Below are 21,031 nucleotides of genomic sequence, written 5' to 3'. Positions count from 1 at the left end.
GTGCGGAGCCCCATACTCCCCTATTCCGGTGAACGCCACTGAACTCATCACCCGCCCACGCAAGCCCCTGCCCACGCTTCCGGTAGCACTAGCCCAGAAAGGAGGGTGCCCAACCACCACCAGGGGACCCGGGAACGGTTTAGTATTGGTACCCACCGGTCAGGTGCTGTACCAAGGGGTACACTACGCGGTGGCCTCAGTGATTTTAAATCTCACTGAGGTAAGATTGCCGGAGTGGTGTCCCAAAGAAACGGAACAATTATACCAGGTCCTGTTAACCAGTATGTTTAGACAATTTTACGAATTTGATTTTGCCGACATCGACAGAGACAAATTATACACCACACTGCCAGAAGTTTTGGATCGAGTCGGGAGGCAAAGAAGGGGTACTGTAAATGACATATTCACTGCTTTTAATACCGGGACATCTGTTGTCAACGCTCTAGATAACGTGGAACTGCAGACACAGATCAACGGTTTAAAGGCCCAGTTAAGGAACATATTGACAGACGAAAACAAGGTCGTGGGTTCTGAGTTGCATGAGGACCAGGCCATGACACTACACTTTAAGGACATAATTGCTGAGCTGGAGAAACACGCAAGAACGGTAAATGCACTCATTAAGGAGGATCGGAATGCGTCCGATCAAGCTGCGCAAAACGAGGCCTGTGTGCTGTACGGGGCGTGGTTATTGGGCGAGGGCCGCAGTAATCTTGAGGATTTAAAACAGGGTTTGGTCCCGTCCTGGATCAGCAACAAGCACTTGCAAGCGCTCCACCCTTTTGAGAATGCATTAAGCCCGTGCCAGCTCAGACTAGCCGCAGAAGCATACCCAGTTCCAGTGGACTGCGGACATTCGAATCACACTATTATGGGAATAGTAGTAAGAATGCCGGTGTTGGGTCCCGCAGCAAAGCCCGCCCCGGTATACAGAGTAGAGAACATTGGAGTCATTCAGGGGGGCGCACACATTCGTTACGCAGTGGTCCCGCCTTACGTCATCAGATGGGAGCGTACGATGACAGGCACCGACCTCTCGGGATGTCGGAGCCGGGGAGCACACATCATCCTGTGTCCCCAGCACTTGAATGCCTTTTTGAAACCACAGTGCGGGTTCAGAACCGCTAGCGCGAAGCCGGTGAATTGCACCATGGAGGCAATGGCAGAGGACCATGTGCCCCCACAGGTAGCATATATCGGGGGTGGGACATACTGCGTCACCACTGCAGCGCCTCAGTACCGATATGGACAACACGAGTGGTGTTCGGTCGGTGATAGCAGTTTCTGTTTCAAACCCAGGGCCGAGGTTCAAGTGGCACAACAACGAATTGTTCCCATTCCTGCGCCCTCCACTGTACACATCACTATCAAAGAGAATTTCACAGACTTACAACGATTTGTCGCGCATTTTGGTTATGTCATTCCCCCTCTTCCCGAACACCTCACCAAGGTTTTAAAAGCCGTTATAGTTTCGCAGAAACATTTCTATACACTGGAGCAGAAGACTTTAGAGATAGGAAAAGACATATTGGATATAACCATCCCACCATGGTGGGACTTGTTCACCAACATAGAGGTCTCCGCCTGGATTAGAATAGCATCCCATATCCTAGTAGTATGTCAGGTTTTGATTGTGATACTTTTGCTCTTCGTGCATTGCAAAAGAGGCAAACGCCTCCAGAGGCACGAGAACACAGGAGAATGGAGAGAACGCTATGTGCAGATGGGGGAAGCAGATACCCCACTCTAAGCTGCTAGTATAAGATTAAGCGTCCCACCATTTAAAAAAAAAAATTTTTTTTTTTTTTTTTTTTGATTGTTTTGGGTTATAAGGAAATAAGTATTGTCATGTTATTAGTTGTTCTTAAGTTTTTTTGGATTAATAAAAGATGCATGCAGATGGCGCAAAAGGGTATCAACCCCGGCCCATCTGACAGGTGAAGGTGTTATAGTTTAAGATTTGCTGTCTATGATTCCAAATGTGCATGAGGTAATTTTCATTTTTCTCCGGAAATGGGAACTGCATGTGTCGTGAGGGGCATAGATAGTTAAGTGCCAGGAATGTTTGGATGTGGGGAATCAGGGAAAATTTGCTCATCAAGGATTATTGATACTTTAAGCAAGCTATCAGTATCACAGGGGGGCCTGTAAGATTCGCAATTTTCAGCAAAAATCACGCAAGAAAACTGGATAAAATTAAGACTGTTTATTGACCAAAGTAAGCTTGCACAGAAAAACCTTTGATAAAAGGGCATACAAAATGGCCGCCAGGCCCCGTGATCAGTTTATGAACCATTTTATTTCTGTTACTGCAAGCCAGACAGGCTTGTGGATTGAAGACAGTGAGCCCACGAAAGCCAAACTCTGGGAACCGAAACTCAGAGCAACAGCATACATATTCAATGGATTATAAGTACAGGATGGGGCCCATCAAGATATGGGCGGACAATGTAAAAACACTTATACCCATTTATTGTACAAAGGAAAAACCGTTTAGCAGCCATCAAGGAAAATGTCCGGACCGATCAATATGCGAACCGAGCCACGGTGACAATGCAAAAGACATTGAAAGACATTATCGGCCAGGAAGGCCAGTTTAAGTTATCACCGGCTCCGTTACAAGACAAAGCGCCCCTGCAGAGATTTCTGCCCGCCAAAATTAATACAAAGACAGGACTATGATTTGGCGGGAGATAAGACTGTCCCAAAAGAGTATAACTATGGATTGAAAGTCCAGCTAAAAAACTTCGGACTCCGGGTTACTTGAACAACTTCTTCTTCACTGCCACGGCTTTCTTGTTGGGCGACTTCAGGCTTCCATTTTCTTCAAGAACTTTCTTCTACGAGGAACGAACGAAGGGCGGACGGTGCCCGGATCGGCGCCTCTTCCACTTCGGCAGATCGATGAAAACGTTTTCGTCTTTTTAAAGACGGACGGTTTCGGTAAAAGGACAACGTGGTCGGTGTTCAGCCAAACAAGGCTCGGCCACGACGAGAAGACGACGAGGGTGGCCCGGGTACTGGGGTCGGGAGATCATCGACGACCCAGGCCGACGGAGAAGAAACCCTCTGGAGAACCGGCGATCGATGCCACAAGATTCTCCCAAGTGCATAGCCTGCATCTGGGTCTGCTCCATGAACCCAAATTGACTTGGTGGATCTCAACCTTAACGAGCGCTCATCGAGGCTGGGTCTACCCCACCGCCTCGAGGGAGGAGAGAATATCGACTGCGCCAGAAGTTTCCAAATCCACGTGACGACGGAAAGCGGTGCCAAAAAGGCTGCGAACCCCCCTTTCTCGCGATTTCGAGAGTGGTGAGCATGATCCCAAGTTCCCCAGGTCGAAACTTAGTTTAGGTATAGGGGAGGGAGTTAAGGGAAATCGTAATGTGTTTCCCCTTTTTTTCGATGTGCCGTGTGTTCCCCATTTCCATAGAGTCAAGTTCATAAATTTGTGCATGATTGTAGTAACTTTAATCTGTGCCTATGATATGTATTTTGTAATGCTTCAAACTGTTTAAAAATAAAAGCATCCATTTCGTGCTATTCAACCTGGTCTATTGAGTTCTTTCTCTGCACTACTGTTCTCTGCACCTAAGTCCAAGGTCTAGAACCGTAGGGGGGAGTGGGTCGAACCACTCAAGGGTAATTATTGCATGAAGCCTGGCAGGAGACCAGAAAGAGCAAGAGAAACCCCCTACAGCATTTGCACCTGGAATAATATTGTGGCCTTAATAGGATGGCAACTAGAATCATACAGCACAGAAAGAGGCCATTCGGCCCATCATGCCTGTTCTGCCCTCGCAACGCGATCCTATGCAGAGCTAGACAGATAGCGAACAACTCGATATCTTCCAATAAAATCACAAGGCTTGACTTTTCTTGTAACGCTTTACTGAAAGATTCTTACTGTAAAACTGAAATACAACACAGAAATGGAAGGACACATTAGTATACAGACGCATAATTGATATGTATACACAAATTTAGGTACGCCTGGGCAACACAGTACATCTGGCAACGAATTACATTTAGCAAGCTGGAAGGCATTCTCTTTAAATTAGCCCTGTACATAGTGTATCCAATACGGCTGCTAGTTAACCAGCTGGACAGAAAAAGTTGCAACTAAACATTTTCTACAACATACAGTGTACGCTAATCGTCTATAGCATTCTAATTACTCACAGACAAACAATTTCCAAGACTGAAGCGTGGGGACAATACAACCGAGGAGCACCGTGGCGCAGGTCTTGTTCCGGCGGCAGCTCCACGAGGAATGAACTTGCAGTGCCGTGGGGAGCGTGATGACCTCATCACGCTCGGGGTCGTGACGTCGTCGCGTTTGCCGGTAGTTGCGTCGCTGGCCGTTGGGGCCTAGGTCGGGAGCAGGAGCTGGAGGCCAGGCTGGGCCGGTGCTTGCCGCGGGAGCGGAAGATAGCGGCGCTCCCGGCGGCTGATCGATGCGGCCGAAGACGCTGGGCCGGGCTGTGCCGGCAGCCTTTCTGGAGAGCCGAGTCGGGCCGGCAGCCGCCTCACGCACGTCACGTCGTACGTGACGTGACGTCAGCACGCTAAGGCGCGTCTTAAAGGGGCAATGGCCCTAAACGGTGAGTTAAAGGGGCAACGGCCCTAACAGGTAAGTTATACATATATAAGTAGGTTATGTACATACAGTGAGGTTAAGTTAGAGGGAGAGACAGCACACTCCCCGCTTGGTACAATTCCATTTGTACCACTACAGATACAAAATAACCTGAAGAAAACGTCCTTTGGCTGCCACACACTCAGAGTCCGTTCTCTAGATTTCTTCGGAAAGGAGGACTACGATCTCTGAGACTGGCCTCAGAAACACCTTGACAGTCTCTTCCTTGACGATCTTCACCTCCACCTTGCGGACCCTCTTGTCCCTGCTCGGCAGAGTTTTGACGGCCAGTCCCACTGGCCATTCGTTTGTGTGCTTGGCTGTCTTTCAGCAAGACGACATCTCTCACTTTGACATTCGGCTTGTCTCCTGTCCATTTCCTACGGCTCTGTAGGGTGGGCAAATACTCTCCTCTCCATCTCTTCCAAGAAGTGTCTGCACGACACTGTACTTGCTTCCCGTGCAGCTCGGCCATGTCGAAGTTTCCAGAGGGAGCTGAAATAGCACTCATCTTTTGAGTCAGGAGCATCGCTGGGGTGGGGACTGCAGGCATGTCTGGGTCGGTGGACACCGGCACCAGGGTTCTCCTGAGCGAGCAGAGGCGCCCCGCAGCCTGCTCCCCGCTACTCGGAAGACGGCGTCCAGGAGAGCGAAACAGCAGGGGTGCCGCCCAGCTGTGTCTATCGTCCTTGGACCTTTCAAACACTGAGCATCCTAGGCCATCTGTGCTCACAGTGGGGCCTGCCTCTTCCTCACAGGCAGAGGAGGTTGACCTATGATGCTGCGTCATGTCGTCGTAGTCCTCCTTTACCTGGATCCTGTTTGGGCATGGGCTGAGACAGGATGTGCGACCGTTGCGCAACACGTTTGCTTTATAGACGCTGACATCCGCTGGTTTGTGGACTGTTCCCAGGCAAACTCCACCCACGAGGACCCATCCCAGGTCAAGCCGCTGCGCATAGGGAGCATCGTGGGGCCCGTTGATGTGCTCACGCACCTTGTGCACCCTTTAAATGTCTCTTCCCAAGAGTAGGAGGATTGGAGCGTCCGGGTCCCCAGCTGGAATCTTATTGGCAATTGGCTGTAGGTGGGGCTGATGGCGTGCGACCTCTGGGGAGGGGATTTCCGTCCTGTCCTCTGGCATCATGTCGCACTCAATCAAGGTGGGGAGGGGAAGCTGTAGTTTCCCATCCATGGACTCGATCATGAAGTTCCCAACTCTCCTACCCGTAGTCTCTGTTGTCCCTGCACAGGTTTTTAGCGTGTACGGAGCCGTGCTGGCCTTGACGTCGAAGAGATTGAAGAATTCCGTCTTCGCTAGAGACTTGTCACTTTGCTCGTCGAGCACTGCATACATTTTGATTGCCTTCTCCTTTCTCCCTGCAGGATATGCTTTAACCAAGCAGATTTTGGAGCATGAGCGTGGGCTGCTTGCATTTCCGCAAACCTCTGTACACTTGGAGGTGACTGAAGATGTGCTTTCGCTTTGCTCCCCGCTATCCTCTTTGTCAACCGCGGCGCTCTCGGTGGTTGACGGAGGAGGACCTGGATGCAGGGCTGCTATGTGTTTTTCGCTGTTGCACTCAAGGCACTTGATTGTCGCCTTGCAGTCTTTTGCCATCTGCGTAGTCGACCCACAACACCTGAAGCAGATGCGGTTCTCTTTCAGGTATGATGTGCGTTCATCAATGGGCTTGTCTCTAAAGCTTCGACACTTTTTGAGTGGGTGGGGCTTCTTGTGTATAGGACACTGACGATCTGGGTCATCCACTTCATTCCCAGCAGAACTGGATTGGTTGACTGAGGGTTCGGCGGGAACATCTGTTTTGTGCACATTCACAGAGGCTTTGTTGCTGTCCTTTGTGGGTTTCTCTGTTCTCGAAGGAGCTTAACTGCTGGAGGTGGAGAAAGTGAAACTTGGATCATTCCTCACCCTTGCCTGTTGTTGGACAAACCTGGAGAAGAGAGAGAAGGGGGGAAATGCCACTCCATTGTCCTCCTTGTACTTGGATCCCTTAGCTATCCATTTCTCTTGAAGATTGTGGGGGAGCTTTTCCACTATTGGGTTTACCCCGCGAGCCGTATCCAAATACGAGAGGCCGGTCAGGTAACCTTCTCCCTTGGCACACTCCAGTTCGAGGAGAATGTCGCCCAGTTCTCTGAGCTCGACATTATCCTTGTTGGTTAGCTTCGGGAAGTCCTCAAGCTTCTTGAGCAGTGCGTGTTCGATGACTTCTGGTGTCCCATAACAGTCGTCGAGACGTTGCCAAACCAGGTTGAGGCCTGCTGTGGGATTGAGGACGTGCGCTGAGCGAATTCTCTTCGCCTGCCTTGACGACTCGGCTCCGAGCCACTTTATCATCAAGTCTAGTTCTTCTCTGGCCGACAGATTCAAGTCCTTGGTGGTACTCAGGAAGGATGCTCTCCATGACCAATAATCTTCAGGACGGTCATCGAATTCTAGGAGGCCTGAACTTAATAATTCTCGGCGAGTAAGGTACCTGGCGAAGTCTTGTGCGCCTTGCGGCTCGGGCGAGGACTGCTTAGCTGGATTGGCCGAGTGTTGTGGAGGTCTCTGCAGGTGAGTCTTACTCGTTTCTTCTCTTTTAAGCTCAGTGTCTCCGAAAACGGGCCGTTTGTTGCTGGGGTGAGTAGCTAGTTCTACGTCGAGATACCTGAATGTTTCCTTTGGGAGCACTTTGGAGTGTTGTTGGACATACTCATTTGTACGTTGCACTGGACTGAGGGGCTGTTCCAGGTCATATGTTTCCTGGCTGGGCTCCCCGCGTTCGCTCTCCTCATCTTCTTCATAAGCTGCGGCTTCGGCTTTAGCGGCAGCGGCAGCTCTCTGGCTTTGGAGAATGTGGAGAATGGCAGCGAGATCAGCTCTCTGCTTTACAAGGTCAGCTTTCTGCTTCATCATACTAGCGTCGAGGTCGGCTCTCTGCTTCATGAGGTCAGCTTCTTTTTCAGCGAAGGACAATTGCGCTTGGGTGGCCTTTGCCTTGGCACGTGCTTTGGCGGCTGTAGAAGCTGTCGATGACGACGGTCTGCTGGACCGCCGAGATGACCTAGAGGTAACTTTAGGGAACTGTGACTTGGCATCGTTTGCTGGGAGAGCTGTCAGTGACGACGGTCTGCTGGACCGCCGAGATGTTCTAGAGGCTGCTTTAGAGGACTGTGACTTGGCCTCGTTTGCTGGGAGAGGCTCATTCTTCTCGATTGGCTGGTCGACTTCCTCTAGAGTATATTGTTTTCCTGAGCGTAGACTCATGGTAGCTGAGTGGTATCTTCCTGTGCTTGAGCCCGCTGTGCTGCTGTCTTTTTACTGTTCTGCCCTCGCAACGCGATCCTATGCAGAGCTAGACAGATAGCGAACAACTCGATATCTTCCAATAAAATCACAAGGCTTGACTTTTCTTGTAACGCTTTACTGAAAGATTCTTACTGTAAAACTGAAATACAACACAGAAATGGAAGGACACATTAGTATACAGATGCATAATTGATATGTATACACAAATTTAGGTACGCCTGGGCAACACAGTACATCTGGCAACGAATTACATTTAGCAAGCTGGAAGGCATTCTCTTTAAATTAGCCCTGTACATAGTGTATCAAATACGGCTGCTAGTTAACCAGCTAGACAGAGAAAGCTGCAACTAAACATTTTCTACAACATACAGTGTACGCTAATCGTCTATAGCATTCTAAATACTCACAGACAAACAATTTCCAAGACTGAAGCGTGGGGACAATACAACCGAGGAGCACCGTGGCGCAGGTCTTGTTCCGGCGGCAGCTCCACGAGGAATGAACTTGCAGTGCCGTGGGGAGCGTGATGACCTCATCACGCTCGGGGTCGTGACGTCGTCGCGTTTGCCGGTAGTTGCGTCGCTGGCCGTTGGGGCCTAGGTCGGGAGCAGGAGCTGGAGGCCAGGCTGGGCCGGTGCTTGCCGCGGGAGCGGAAGATAGCGGCGCTCCCGGCGGCTGATCGATGCGGCGAAGACGCTGGGCCGGGCTGTGCCGGCAGCCTTTCTGGAGAGCCGAGTCGGGCCGGCAGCCGCCTCACGCACGTCACGTCGTACGTGACGTGACGTCAGCACGCTAAGGCGCGTCTTAAAGGGGCAAAGACCCTAAACGGTGAGTTAAAGGGGCAACGGCCCTAACAGGTAAGTTATACATATATAAGTAGGTTATGTACATACAGTGAGGTTAAGTTAGAGGGAGAGACAGCACAATGCCTGTGCTGGCTCTTTGAAAGAGTTCTCCAATTAGTCCCACTCCCCCCGGCTCTTCCCCATATCCCTGCCATTTTCACCTCTTTGTATTTATCCAATTCCCATTTTTGAAAGACACTATTGAATCTGCTTCCACCGCCCTTTCAGGCAGCGTGTTCCAGATCACAACTTCTTCTTTATATTAGAAGTCTCCTCACCTCACCTCTGGCTCTCTTGTCAATGACGTTATTTACTAACCCTTCTGTCAGTGGAAACCGTTTCTCCTTATTTCCTTTAATCAAAACCCTTACCATTTTGAACCCCTCCCTTGACCTTCTCTGCTCTAAGGAGAACAATCCCAGCTTCTCTGCAGTAATATTGTGACCTTTGTAAAGGGATGAAAGCGATGGGGAGCTTCTGCCATCTTTCTAGAGCGAGTAGATGGGGTTACAGACACCCAGCTAGGAGTCCGCTGTGAGAAGGTTCCAGTCCCACATCGGGGTCAAGAGACTCGACCAAAGCAGCATCTCCTTAATTGGCCATCTTGCTCCTTGTCCACTGGCGGTAGGTGTGTCTTGGCCTGGTACTGTCACTCTGCTGGCTCTGTTCCACATTTAACATCCCTTAAAGGTTAGTTACAATTGCCTTTTTGAATATAGTGATGTAACCTACCACCCACCATCACACATGGGTGGGTAGTGGAATCAAACAGTGCTGAGGGGATTGGTAAATGATCAATTATCTTTTTCATTGCACTCTGGCTTCTGGTGCATTTCCCCCACCCGCCCAAAATCCTTCGCCCACGCCACCTCCCATCACCCCCTGTTGGTGGCCGTGCCTTCAGACATCTAGCCCCTAAGCTCAGACATTCTCTCCCTAAAACCCTCAACCTCTCCTCCTAATACATTGCTTAAAACCTACATCAGTGTCCAGGCATTTACCTGTCCTAATGTCTCCTCCTTTGACTCTGTCACGTTTTTGTCTGATTTATGTGAGTTGAATGCTTTGCTTAGTTGAACATTGGGCGGTGTAACAAGGCACCACTGCAAACAGATGGTGAGGATAAAGGGGCAGGAATATAAGATGGCCATTAGCAGATCAAATTAAGAATTTAGGAGGACATTCTTTACACAGAATGTGGAACATGGAGTGGTTGAAGCAGATATATTTGGAGTCGAGATACAGATCGACCATGATCGAATTGAATGGCAGAACAGGCTCGAGGGCCTGAATGGACTCCTCCTGTTCATTTGTAAAGGAGGCTGGTAGCATAGATGAGGGAGAATGAAATAGAGGGCTCTGTGGGGTGGGGAGTTAGATAGAAAGCAAAGCACGCTCTACGCTGTCCCATCAAACACTCCCAGGGCAGCAAGAGTACGGGTTAGATACAGAGTAAAGCTCCGTCTACACTGTCTCATCAATCACTCCCAGCGCAGGTACAGCATAAGTTAGATACTGTTGTGTCCCCTTGTGTTCTTATTACGATGTAATACAGACACTTTTAACTCATTTTTAGTTTACAGCTTTTACTCAGTGCTTTTATGATGTTGCTGCCGCATGGTGCGGAGTGATACGAGATGTCCGACCTTGCACTGTGCACTGCCTGACACAGTGTGCCACATAGCAGTATAAATGCACTAACCAAAGTAGTTCCATATAACAATGTAACAAGTAGTTCCATTTAACAATGTGATAATATAACGATGTAACAGATACAGGTTACAGCATGAGTTAGATACAGAGTAAAGCTCCCTCTACACTGTCCCATCAAGCACTCCCAGTGCAGCTACAGCGCGGGTTAGATAGAGAATAAAGCTCCCTTTACAATGTCACGTCAAAATCTCCCAGGGCAGGTACAGCACGGGTTAGATATAGAGTAACGCTCCCTCTACACTGTCACTTCAAACAGTCCCAGGACACGCACAGCATGGGTTGGATACAGAGTAAAGCTCCCTCTGCACTGTCCCATGAAACACTCCCAGGGAAGGTACAGCACGGTTAGATACAGAGTAAAGCTCCCTCTACACTGTCCCATCAAATACTCCCAGGACAGGTACAGCACGGGTCAGATACAGAGTAAAGCTCCCTTTAAACTGTCCCATCAAACACTCCCAGGGCAGCTACAGCATAGGTTAGATACAGAGTAAAGCCCCCTTTAGACTGTCGCATCAAACTCTCCCATGGCAGATACAGCATGAGTTAGATACAGAATAAAGCTCCCTCTACACTACCCCATCAAACACTCCCAAGGCAGGTACAGCACGGGTTAGACACCGAGTAAAGCTCTCTTTACAATGTCCCATCAAACACTCCCAGGGCAGGTACAGCACGGGTTAGATGGAGAGTGAAGCTCCCTCTACACTGTCCCATCAAATACTCCCAGGACAGGTACAGCACGTGTCAGATACAGAGTAAAGCTCCCTTTAAACTGTCCCATCAAACACTCCCAGGGCAGCTACAGCACGGGTTAGATATAGAGTAACGCTCCCTCTACACTGTCACTTCAAACAGTCCCAGGACACGCACAGCATGGGTTAGATACAGAGTAAAGCTCCCTCTGCACTGTACCATGAAACACTCCCAGGGCAGGTACAGCACGGTTAGATACAGAGTAAAGCTCCCTCTGCACTGTCCCATGAAACACTCCCAGGGCAGGTACAGCACGGTTAGATACAGAGTAAAGCTCCCTCTACACTGTCCCATCAAATACTCCCAGGACAGGTACAGCACGGGTCAGATACAGAGTAAAGCTCCCTTTAAACTGTCCCATCAAACACTCCCAGGGCAGCTACAGCATAGGTTAGATACAGAGTAAAGCTCCCTTTAGACTGTCGCATCAAACTCTCCCATGGCAGATACAGCATGAGTTAGATACAGAGTAAAGCTCCCTCTACACTACCCCATCAAACACTCCCAAGGCAGGTACAGCACGGGTTAGACACAGAGTAAAGCTCTCTTTACAATGTCCCATCAAACACTCCCAGGGCAGGTAGAGCACGGGTTAGATACACAGTAAAGCTCCCTGTGCTCTGCGCAAACAAGGTAGCAAATCCCAACCTCAGAGGATCAGACCCTATTAACCACCTCCCTCAGATTTCATGTTCCCACAGCTCGGCCATTTGTGGATCCTCCCCTTCCTTCACTCCACCATTGGCACCTTGGGATGTTTTTCTGCATTAAAGGTGCGATATGATGACAAGTTGGTGTTGTTGTTCCAGTGTGACAGTCTCCATTTACCATCACACTCTTTATCAGACTGTATGAAACAGGACAATTGCAATTAGAGTGACTTTGCCACTATTTTGGGGTTTTAATTGGATAGACTGTTTCCCCCTCGTGATGTCCTTTTAGTTATCAGCAGGGACGGGGGAGCTTGTCCTGTTTTGCAGACTACGAGTTAGGGGCAGTGGGTGAAGCTCAGGCCCACACTGATCATCTATAAGGGGTCCTCCCCACAAGGGACAGGACACCACTAACAAGAACAAAGAGTCTGTCCGAACTAATGTCCCACAGTACATATCAACTGATTAAGGTCCAACTTTCCGATCCGGTTCAATGAGGCAATGATCCCGTCCGGATCCAGCCACTTGTAGAAGCTTCTGGAAAACCCATTGGACTCCGAGTGTTTGCATGCCAGGCTCCCTGGAGAGGGAGCGGGCAATGCCCACCGGTACACTCGAGGCCTCCCGCAACCGGTGGGCACCGCAGGGAATGGAGAGTCTTATCGACACGAGTAATAATATTATGATTTACTTTTATGAGTTTCCTGTTGTTTTGTCGAAAGAACATTCTGTGTTTGAGTTCCTTTGTTAGTTGTGCCAACTTAAAGAGGGAGGCCAGGTATAAATTCGTTCCTCTGTTGATGACACCGGGACAACCCATGTCATTTTATGGCTCAATTAAAAAAATCCACATTAGACATAGGAACATGGGAACAGGAGGAGGCCATTCAGCCCCTCGAGCCTGTCGCCTCATTCAATGAGATCATGGCTGATCTGGGACCTAACTCCATATACCCGCCTTTGGCCCATATCCCTTAATACCTTTGGTTTTCAAAAATCTATCAATGTCAGATTTAAAATGAACAATTGACCCAGCAACAACTGCCGTTCGCGGAAGAGAGTTCCAAACCTCTCCCACCCTTTGTGTGTAGAAGTGTTTCCTAACTTCACTTCTGAAAGATCTGGCTCTAATTTTTAGGCTATGTTACCTTGTCCTGAACTCCCAACCAGCGGAATTAGTTTTTCTCTGTGTACCCTATCGGTTCCACTTAATATCTGGAAAACTTCAATCAAATCACCCCTTAACTTTCTAAATCCCGAGCTTTTCACCATTGGGAAAGTACGCTGATCTATCCTTTTTCGATCCAAAGTGGATGACTACTGTATTAATGGTGCCCATCAAAATGTGCCCTTGTGCGACTCTTTCAGGTGGGGGTGATTGACCAAATTGTAATAGGCCCTCGTGGCAATAAATCCATCAGTTCTGTCTTTCTTTTCCTTTTTTTATTCTTTTTTTTTCTTTTTTTGTCAAGTTTTATTTCAAGTTTTATTAATTTACAGTTGATTAGTTTAACCAAAAGAGCACCCCTATTGGTCGAATGTTTTCTTAAGTTACAGTCAATTGCTTTAATCAAGAAGAGCAATCAAATTTGAAATTAGTTTGTTCAGGTTCCTTTAAAGTTTTATTTATTTACAGACTAACTGGTTAATCACCCACACAGAAAAGTGTACAGTTGATTTGTGTAACCACCCAATCAAAAGAGTCACTCCGATTGGTCGAATTAAAATAGGCCCTCCTGGCAATAAATACATGAGTTCTGTGATTGGGTAGAAATTGTGGAGCTTGGGGTTAATCGGCTCAATGTGACTGCAGGTTGTGTGTATAAAAGGTGCTTGTTGATGGGTGGAGGGATAGTTGAGTTGTTTAGTATCATGGGGGATTTTGTAGTGAGGGGTCTGCTCCCAGTGCTGGTGTTAGTTGGAGCTGTTTGTTCCTCTGATATTTGGCAACAGTTTGGGGGCCAGCAGTTTCCATGGCGAAGAGTAAAAGCCACCCCTGGGCCTCAGCGAGTCCCTTCTCCTGGGTCTCCCTTTGGCTCCGGTTTCAGTGTGTCTGAGGGGCGCAGTGTGTCTCCACTGCAGACTGTGAGGGTGCAGTGTGGAGAGCACAACCTGCTGGTCAGGGTACAGATGGATTTATTTGGAACCAGGCACCTGATTAAAGCTGCTGACCTGACCCTGGGGACGGCAGGTTGTCGGCCAACCGGGATCTACTCTCAGAACCACACCGTCCTCTTTGATTATGGGCTGCATGAGTGTGGCAGCAGAGTGAAGGTAATGTGATTCCTCAACTCTTGCTCTAAGCTTGGAGTATGGATAAGACCCAACTCTTTATTCCTACCTTTGGTGAAATGTCATTGATGTTGAGGAGATTCCTGTCTCCTGCTTTTAAATCCTCAGACTTGTGTTGAATTATGCATTGTCCTTTGCTTTAACTGGTCTTCCTGAGTCTCCAACCTTGTGATCTCAGCCCAATTGGCCTTGAGCCTTCACTTAGTTCTTCAAACTTTTCCTTCCATACATCTTGTCTTGTGGATTTTCAGGTCCCTGGGGATTCAGTTTAATGGTTCAGTTATCTACAATATTCAGTTTTTGTCTCTGTCTCTCATACAGAGGAGCTGTGATTAAATGAGGATTTAATCTTGTTCTTTTCATTGCTCTAAATTATCAACCTGTGGCTCCTTTTATTGAAGTGAAGCTGTCCTTTCATTGAGTCTTTATTCTGTTTAATTGTCTTGTGCTTGCAATCCCCCTCCTTGCATTAGCTACTGAGGCTGCACAACTTCCAACCACCTGAGTAGAATGTTGTCCATTTCTGAAGCTGATGTCTTTCAGATGTCTGGAGATTTCCTGGTCTACGCCACCCACCTGAACCACACCCCCAAGGCCCATGGATCTGTCATTGTGAGAACTAATGGAGCTGTCATTCCCATTGAGTGCCACTATTTTAGGTAAGATTCTTTACGCTGTCGCGAATAATGTCTACAGCTGGTGTAGTTCTCTGACCTTGTCCTAAAATGGCTCCATTGTCTTTCCAGGAAGGGCAATGTGAGCAGTGACCCGATCAAGCCCACCTGGATCCCGTTCAGCTCCACCAAGTCTGGAGAGGGGCTTCTGTCATTCTCTCTGCGCCTAATGAACGGTATGTGATGGGTGGATGTGGAATGACTTCCTGTAGTCACCCACTGGGAGTTGTACCCAGTCTCCAACCCTTGTCCCTCTTGTACTTCAGATGACTGGCTCACCGAGCGCACCTCGACTGTCTACTACCTGGGTGACCTCATTCACATTGAGGCCTCTGTTTCAATGACCAACCACATGCCCCTGAAGCTCTACATTGATCGCTGTGTCGCTACGTTGAGCCCAGACGAGGACTCCACCCCGAGATACAGCATCATTGACTACAATGGGTACGGAGTGCTCTGCTTTCTCCAGTTGGTCCTGTCTCGATGATGGCTTCTCTTGATTCACTCAATGTCCCTTTTTTAAAAAAAAAATTATTTCTTCAGTTGCCTCCTGGACAGCAAAGCTGAGGACTCCTTCTCAACCTTCGTGTTGCCAAGAGACGAGCGTGAGTTGGACAAGCTCCACTTTGACTTGGATGCCTTCCGCTTCTTTGGAGATGACCGTTCCTTGGTAAGAGGAAGCCGACCACTGCAAAGTATTTACAGCCAATCTGCATAACTGGCTTGTGCTCCACACGAGTGTCCTCCCACCCCTCTTCATCTAACTCCAACATATCCTTCTATTCCTTTCTCCCTCATGTGTTTATCTAGCTTCCCCTTAAATGCATCTACATTATTCGCCTCAACCACTCCGTGGTAGCGAGTTCCACATTCTCCCCACTCTGGGTAAAGAAGTTTCTCCTGAATTCCCTCTGTGCTGTATATCCTGTGTAATCCTATGAATAACTAACATTAACCACTTTTCTCTGTTTCTAGCCAGCTTGCTATCCATTCTGCTACTTGTCCCCTGAATCCACCTGTTCATTGAGTTCCCAAGTTGGGAGGGAGTCACTGAATAACACTAGTGTTGAATGTGTCCCTCAGATTTTCATCTCCTGTCACCTGAAGGTTGCTGCAGTGGATCGGAGAGATTCCATGAGCAAAGCTTGTACTTTCCAGAAGATGCAGAATGTGTAAGTGCCCCCTCTCACTCAGGGATGTGTTGTGTGGGGGAAGTGATGCCCAACCTGATTGTGAAACTGATTCTCTTGTTTAGCTGGGCTCCATTGGAAGTATCCAACAATGACGTTTGTGCCTGTTGTCACTTGGGCAACTGCAGTGCCACAAGGGAGTTTGGATTTGATTCCAGAGGAAGGAGGGATCTTGTACCTGAAGCTGGTAGGACATTGATTCTCTAGATGTTGGAGATTGCCCTTTACCCTCTCTCTAACTGGAATGTTTGGTATTGCAGGGAGTGATGCTGAATTGAAGTGGGAGGGTGAGGCCTCACTTGGACCCCTGGTCATTCTGGACACTGATGTGACAGACCTGGCAACTGAGTCCCTTAATGAGGTTGAGCAATGGATGCAGGAGAGGTCTCCAGGTGGTGAGTTGGCCGACTGCTAGTTTCCATTTCCCCCTCAGTATTTCCTTCACTCACTGTTGGTTTCTCATTGCTGTTTAGGTGCTGAGTCTGAGGTGGTCCTGATGGTGGCCCTGACTGTGACTGCTGTGTCTCTGATCTCTGCTTCTTTGATCGCCTTGTTCCTGTACAGGAAACACAAGCAAACCCTGCGCAACAACTTGTGATTAATAAAGTGGTGAAATTAGCAAATCTGTAATGGTTATTGCTTGCATTTGGTCATTGATCAAGGCTGGGGATTTGCATTCTGAATATGGGAAGTTTTCCATATTTATTTACTTCCATTAATGATTCTTGACCCAGTGGCATGCCTGCTGAGTGTATTTAAGCTTTTCACCAGATATCAGGCTACTGGGGTATGTGCCCCATTTCACTAGTTTATTAACAGCAACTTGGAAGTGTTTGCTTGGAGCGAGTTATCTTGGCCTGCTGTTTGTCCCTTGTTAAGGAGGTTTGTGGGGCTCTTGTGGAGTGAGGTTAGTGGGACTGATTATTGAGCCCCATGAAATTGCAACGTTCCTGGAAATTTTAATGCTGGGATTAGTTTATTACTAGAAGTGGAGGTTGTTTAGTCCTCTATAACTGACTGGGATAATGAGTGTAAATGGGGTAGATGTCCATATTATAAAAATGATAGAGGCACTAGTGAGGGTGCAAAACATTTACTAGGATGATTCCAGAACTGAGATTCGACTTATTAGGAAAGATTGACCTGTTTGGGATGCCTTCTTTAGGAAAGAGAAGGCTGAGGGTGTTTAAAATTCTGACTGGGTTTGATAGGTTAGATATAGAGATGTTTCCACTTGGGGGCAAGACCAGAACTAGGGGCCTGTAACTACAAGGTAGTAACTAACTAATGACTCCAATGGTGAATTCAGGAGAAACTTCTTTACCCAGAGAGTGGTGAGAATGTGGATCTCGCTATCACGGAGTGGTTGAGGCGAATGGTGTAGCTGCATTTAAGGGGGAGCTCGAAGCACGAGGGAGGAATAGAAGGATATGCTGTTTGGGTGGGAGGAGGCTCGTGTGGAGCATGGACTAGTTGGACTGAATAGCCTGTTTTTGTGTTGTCGATGGCTTGTTAACCTGCAGGATTAGTCACCTGAGGAATTGCATCTCTGAAGGCCCCTTAAATGGCTTTCGGTGTTGGCCGTGGCTCAGTGGACAGCACTCTAGCCTGAGTCGGAAGGTCGTAGGTTCAAATCCCACTATAGAAACCTTGAGTACAAAAGCCAGGCTGACACCCCCAGTGCTGCACTGTCGGAGGTGCCATCTTTCGGATGAGCAGTTAAACCGAGGCCACTTCTGGCCCCTCGGGTGGATGTAAAAGATCCTATGGCACTTTTGGAAGAAGAGCAGGGGAATTCTTCCTCTGACCAATTGTTATCCGTCAGCCGACATCATAAGATGATCTGGCCATTATCACATTGCTGTTTGTAGGCTCTTGATGGGCTGCCATGTTTCTGACAATAGTGACTACATTTCAAAAGTAATTCATTGGTTATGAAATGCATTTTTTAATTTGTTCATGGGGTGTCACTGGCAAGGCCTGCATTTATTGCCCATCCCTAGTTAGCCTTGAGAATGTGGTGGTGAGCTGCCTTCTAGTCCAGCTGCAGTCAGTGTGCTGTTGGGGAGTTCCAGGATTTTGACCCGGTGACGATGAAGGATCGACGATATACTTGCAAGTTGGGATGGTGTGTGACTTGGAGGGGAACTTGGAGGTGGTGGTGTTCCCATATGCCTGCTGCCCTTGTCCTTCTAGGTGGTAGAGTTCGCGGGTTTGGGAGGTGATGCAGTGCGCCAGTGCTGGAGGGAGTGAATGTTTAATGTGTTGGTGTGACATCCTGAATCTGGGTATGGTGCTGTATAAATAAGATTGTTCTTTCTAAACATCTGACGTGAGTTTGGGACCTACAATTAAATATAATTATCCCTAACCAACATACTAGGCCCCCAATTGGGATTCAGTTGCCGTACTGGATCTCCAACAGCAGGTGGGGATAGAATCCATACCAACTTAACGAGCACAGTTTTGTATCTCTTGTGGCTGACCCTGGTCAGTGAATGCTGGCTGACATCTGCAGTAGAACTGTTGTCGATACTTAACCACTTAGTTATGTAGCCCCTTCAACGTACTGAAATGTCCCAAGGTGCTTCGCAGAAGCCCTATCGAATAAAATTTGACACCAAGCCACATACGGAGATATTAGGGCAGATGACCAAAAGCTTGTGCAAGAGGTAGGTTTTAAGGAGGAGGGAGCGCTGGAGAGGTTGAGGGAGGGAATTCCAGAGTTTGGGCCCCAGGCAGCTGAAGGCAAGGCTGCCAATGGTGGAGCGATTACATAGAAAGATAGGAGTAGGCCGCTTGAGCCTGCTCTGCCATTCGATGCGATCATGGGCCTGATCATCCAAATTCAGTACCCGATCCCTGCTATCTCCCCATAACCCCTTGATCCCTTTAGCCTTAAGAAATGTATCCAACTCCTTCTTGAATATATCTAATGAATTGGCCTCTGCTGCCTTCTGTGGTAGAGAATTCCACAGGTTCACCACGCTGTGGGTGAAGAAATTCCTCCTTCAGCGACTGGTGCACAAGGTCACCCAGGTCTCGTTGCACTTCCCCTTCTCCCAATCTATTGCCATTCAGATAATCTGCCTTCCTGGTTTTGCCACCAAGTGGATAACCTCACATTTATCCACGTTATATTGCATCTGCCATGCTTCTGCCCAATCACCCAACCTGTAAATCATCCTGTAGTTTCTCGGCATCCTCCTTGATACGCTTATCAATTACTTCATAAAAGGTGATGAGTCGAAGAAGAGATGATGAGTCGAAAGAAGAGATGAATAAGGCTTTTATTAGCTAAGAAGAGACCATGCTTCTTCGTGAGTGACTGAACAAGTCTGAACGAAACCCACACAGTGGTGGGTGGAGTCAGCTGAGGCATGCCTCCATACACAGCGCCACCCAGAGGTGGCAATATACAATACAGTGGTTTACCACATTCACCCCTTGTTTAATGTGAAGTCCGGCGGGGTGAAGGGTACTACAAGTTAAGTCTATCAGGAGGCCTTGTCTGACGTCCTGATCGTCGTGGTGGCGGCGGTGGTGTTGCAGCATCCGACGTCGGGTCTGGTGTCTGGGTGGTTGGCGAAGATTCCTGGGGCTTTGGCATGCCGTCTGCAGGGGTTGGGTTGGGAGGGGTGGTGGGGGATAACAGTGGTAAGGGGGATAACGGTGGTAATTCAGGGGTACCCGAGGGTGCGAGATCTCGTATGGAGACCGTGTCCTCCCGCCCGTCTGGGTATGTCACCCAGGCATACTGGGGGTTGGCGTGTAGGAGGTGCACCCGCTCGACCAGGGGGTCCGTTTTATGCGTCCTCACGTGCCTCCGCAGTAGGACGGGCCCAGGAGAAGTCAACCATGCCGGTAGCGAGGTTCCCGATGTAGACTTCCGGGGGAAAACGAACATTTTCTCATGAGGGGTCGCATTAGTGGCAGTACAAAGCAGTGACCGAATGGAGTGAAGCGCTGCAGGGAGGACCTCCTGCCAGCGGGAGGTCGGAAGGCCCTTAGATTTTAGTGCTAAGAGGACTGCCTTCCAAACCGTCGCGTTCTCCCTTTCCACCTGGCCGTTCCCCCGGGGGTTGTAACTGGTGGTCCTGCTCGTGGCGATACCTCTTGTTAGCAGGTACTGCCGAAGTTCGTCGCTCATGAACGATGAGCCCCTGTCGCTATGTATATAGCTGGGGAACCCGAACAGAGCGAAGATGTCATTCAGACACTTGATGACCGTGGTACTGGTCATGTCTGGGCAAGGGATGGCAAAGGGGAAACGGGAGTACTCATCAACTATGTTGAGGAAGTACACATTGCGGTCAGCGGAGGGGAGGGGCCCTTTAAAATCGACGCTCAGGCGTTCGAAGGGGCGGGTGGCCTTGATCAGGCTTGCTCTGTCCGGCCTATAGAAGTGCGGTTTGCACTCGGCGCAGATTTGGCAGCTCTTGGTCATGGTCCTGACCTCCTCGATGGAGTAGGGCAGGTTACGGGATTTGATAAAATGGAAAAACCTGGTGACCCCCGGGTGGCAGAGGTCATTGTGGAGGGACTGCAGCCTATCACTCTGCGCGTTGGCGCATGTACCACGTGATAGGGCATCTGGGGGCTCATTGAGTTTCCCTGGCCGATACAAGATATCATAATTGTAGGTGGAGAGTTCGATTCTCCACCTCAAGATCTTGTCGTTCTTGATTTTACCCCTCTGCTTATTATTAAACATAAAAGCTACTGAACGCTGGTCAGTGAGCAGGGTAAATCGTTTCCCGGCCAGGTAATGCCTCCAGTGACGCACCGCTTCTACAATAGCCTGGGCCTCCTTTTCGACGGAGGAGTGTCTCGTCTCGGGGCCCTGGAGGGTCCTTGAGAAAAAGGCCACGGGTCTGCCCGCCTGGTTAAGGGTCGCGGCTAGGGCGAAGTCGGAGGCATCGCTCTCCACTTGGAAGGGGATGGACTCAT

General features: G+C 48.9%; 1 protein-coding gene and 1 long non-coding RNA gene across 2 annotated transcripts; one reads left to right on the top strand and one right to left on the bottom strand.

Moving 5' to 3' along the window:
• Positions 1 to 3,877: 3,877 nt before the first annotated feature.
• LOC147090628 (uncharacterized) lies at positions 3,878 to 5,288 on the bottom strand. The gene is made up of 2 exons (XR_015075290.1): positions 4,186 to 5,288; positions 3,878 to 3,917 (listed from the first exon to the last, which is right to left on the bottom strand). It is a non-coding gene; the product is annotated as an uncharacterized LOC147090628 (long non-coding RNA).
• Positions 5,289 to 13,751: 8,463 nt separating this feature from the next.
• LOC147090627 (zona pellucida sperm-binding protein 3-like) lies at positions 13,752 to 16,704 on the top strand. The gene is made up of 9 exons (XM_085977387.1): positions 13,752 to 14,199; positions 14,761 to 14,876; positions 14,964 to 15,067; positions 15,158 to 15,335; positions 15,435 to 15,561; positions 15,975 to 16,063; positions 16,147 to 16,268; positions 16,342 to 16,476; positions 16,555 to 16,704. The coding sequence occupies exons 1-9, from the start codon at positions 13,765 to 13,767 to the stop codon at positions 16,677 to 16,679; spliced, it is 1,431 nt and encodes a 476-aa protein (XP_085833513.1). The 5' UTR covers positions 13,752 to 13,764; the 3' UTR covers positions 16,680 to 16,704.
• Positions 16,705 to 21,031: the final 4,327 nt, after the last annotated feature.

The sequence above is a fragment of the Somniosus microcephalus genome, unplaced genomic scaffold (genome assembly GCF_052327205.1).
Source record: "Somniosus microcephalus isolate GS21.2 unplaced genomic scaffold, FLI_Smic_1.0 unresolved_chr4, whole genome shotgun sequence".
In the NCBI taxonomy this organism is placed as follows: domain Eukaryota; kingdom Metazoa; phylum Chordata; class Chondrichthyes; order Squaliformes; family Somniosidae; genus Somniosus; species Somniosus microcephalus.
The sequence above is the reverse complement of the archived record's forward strand: the minus strand, read 5'-3'. Positions and strand labels throughout refer to the sequence as shown.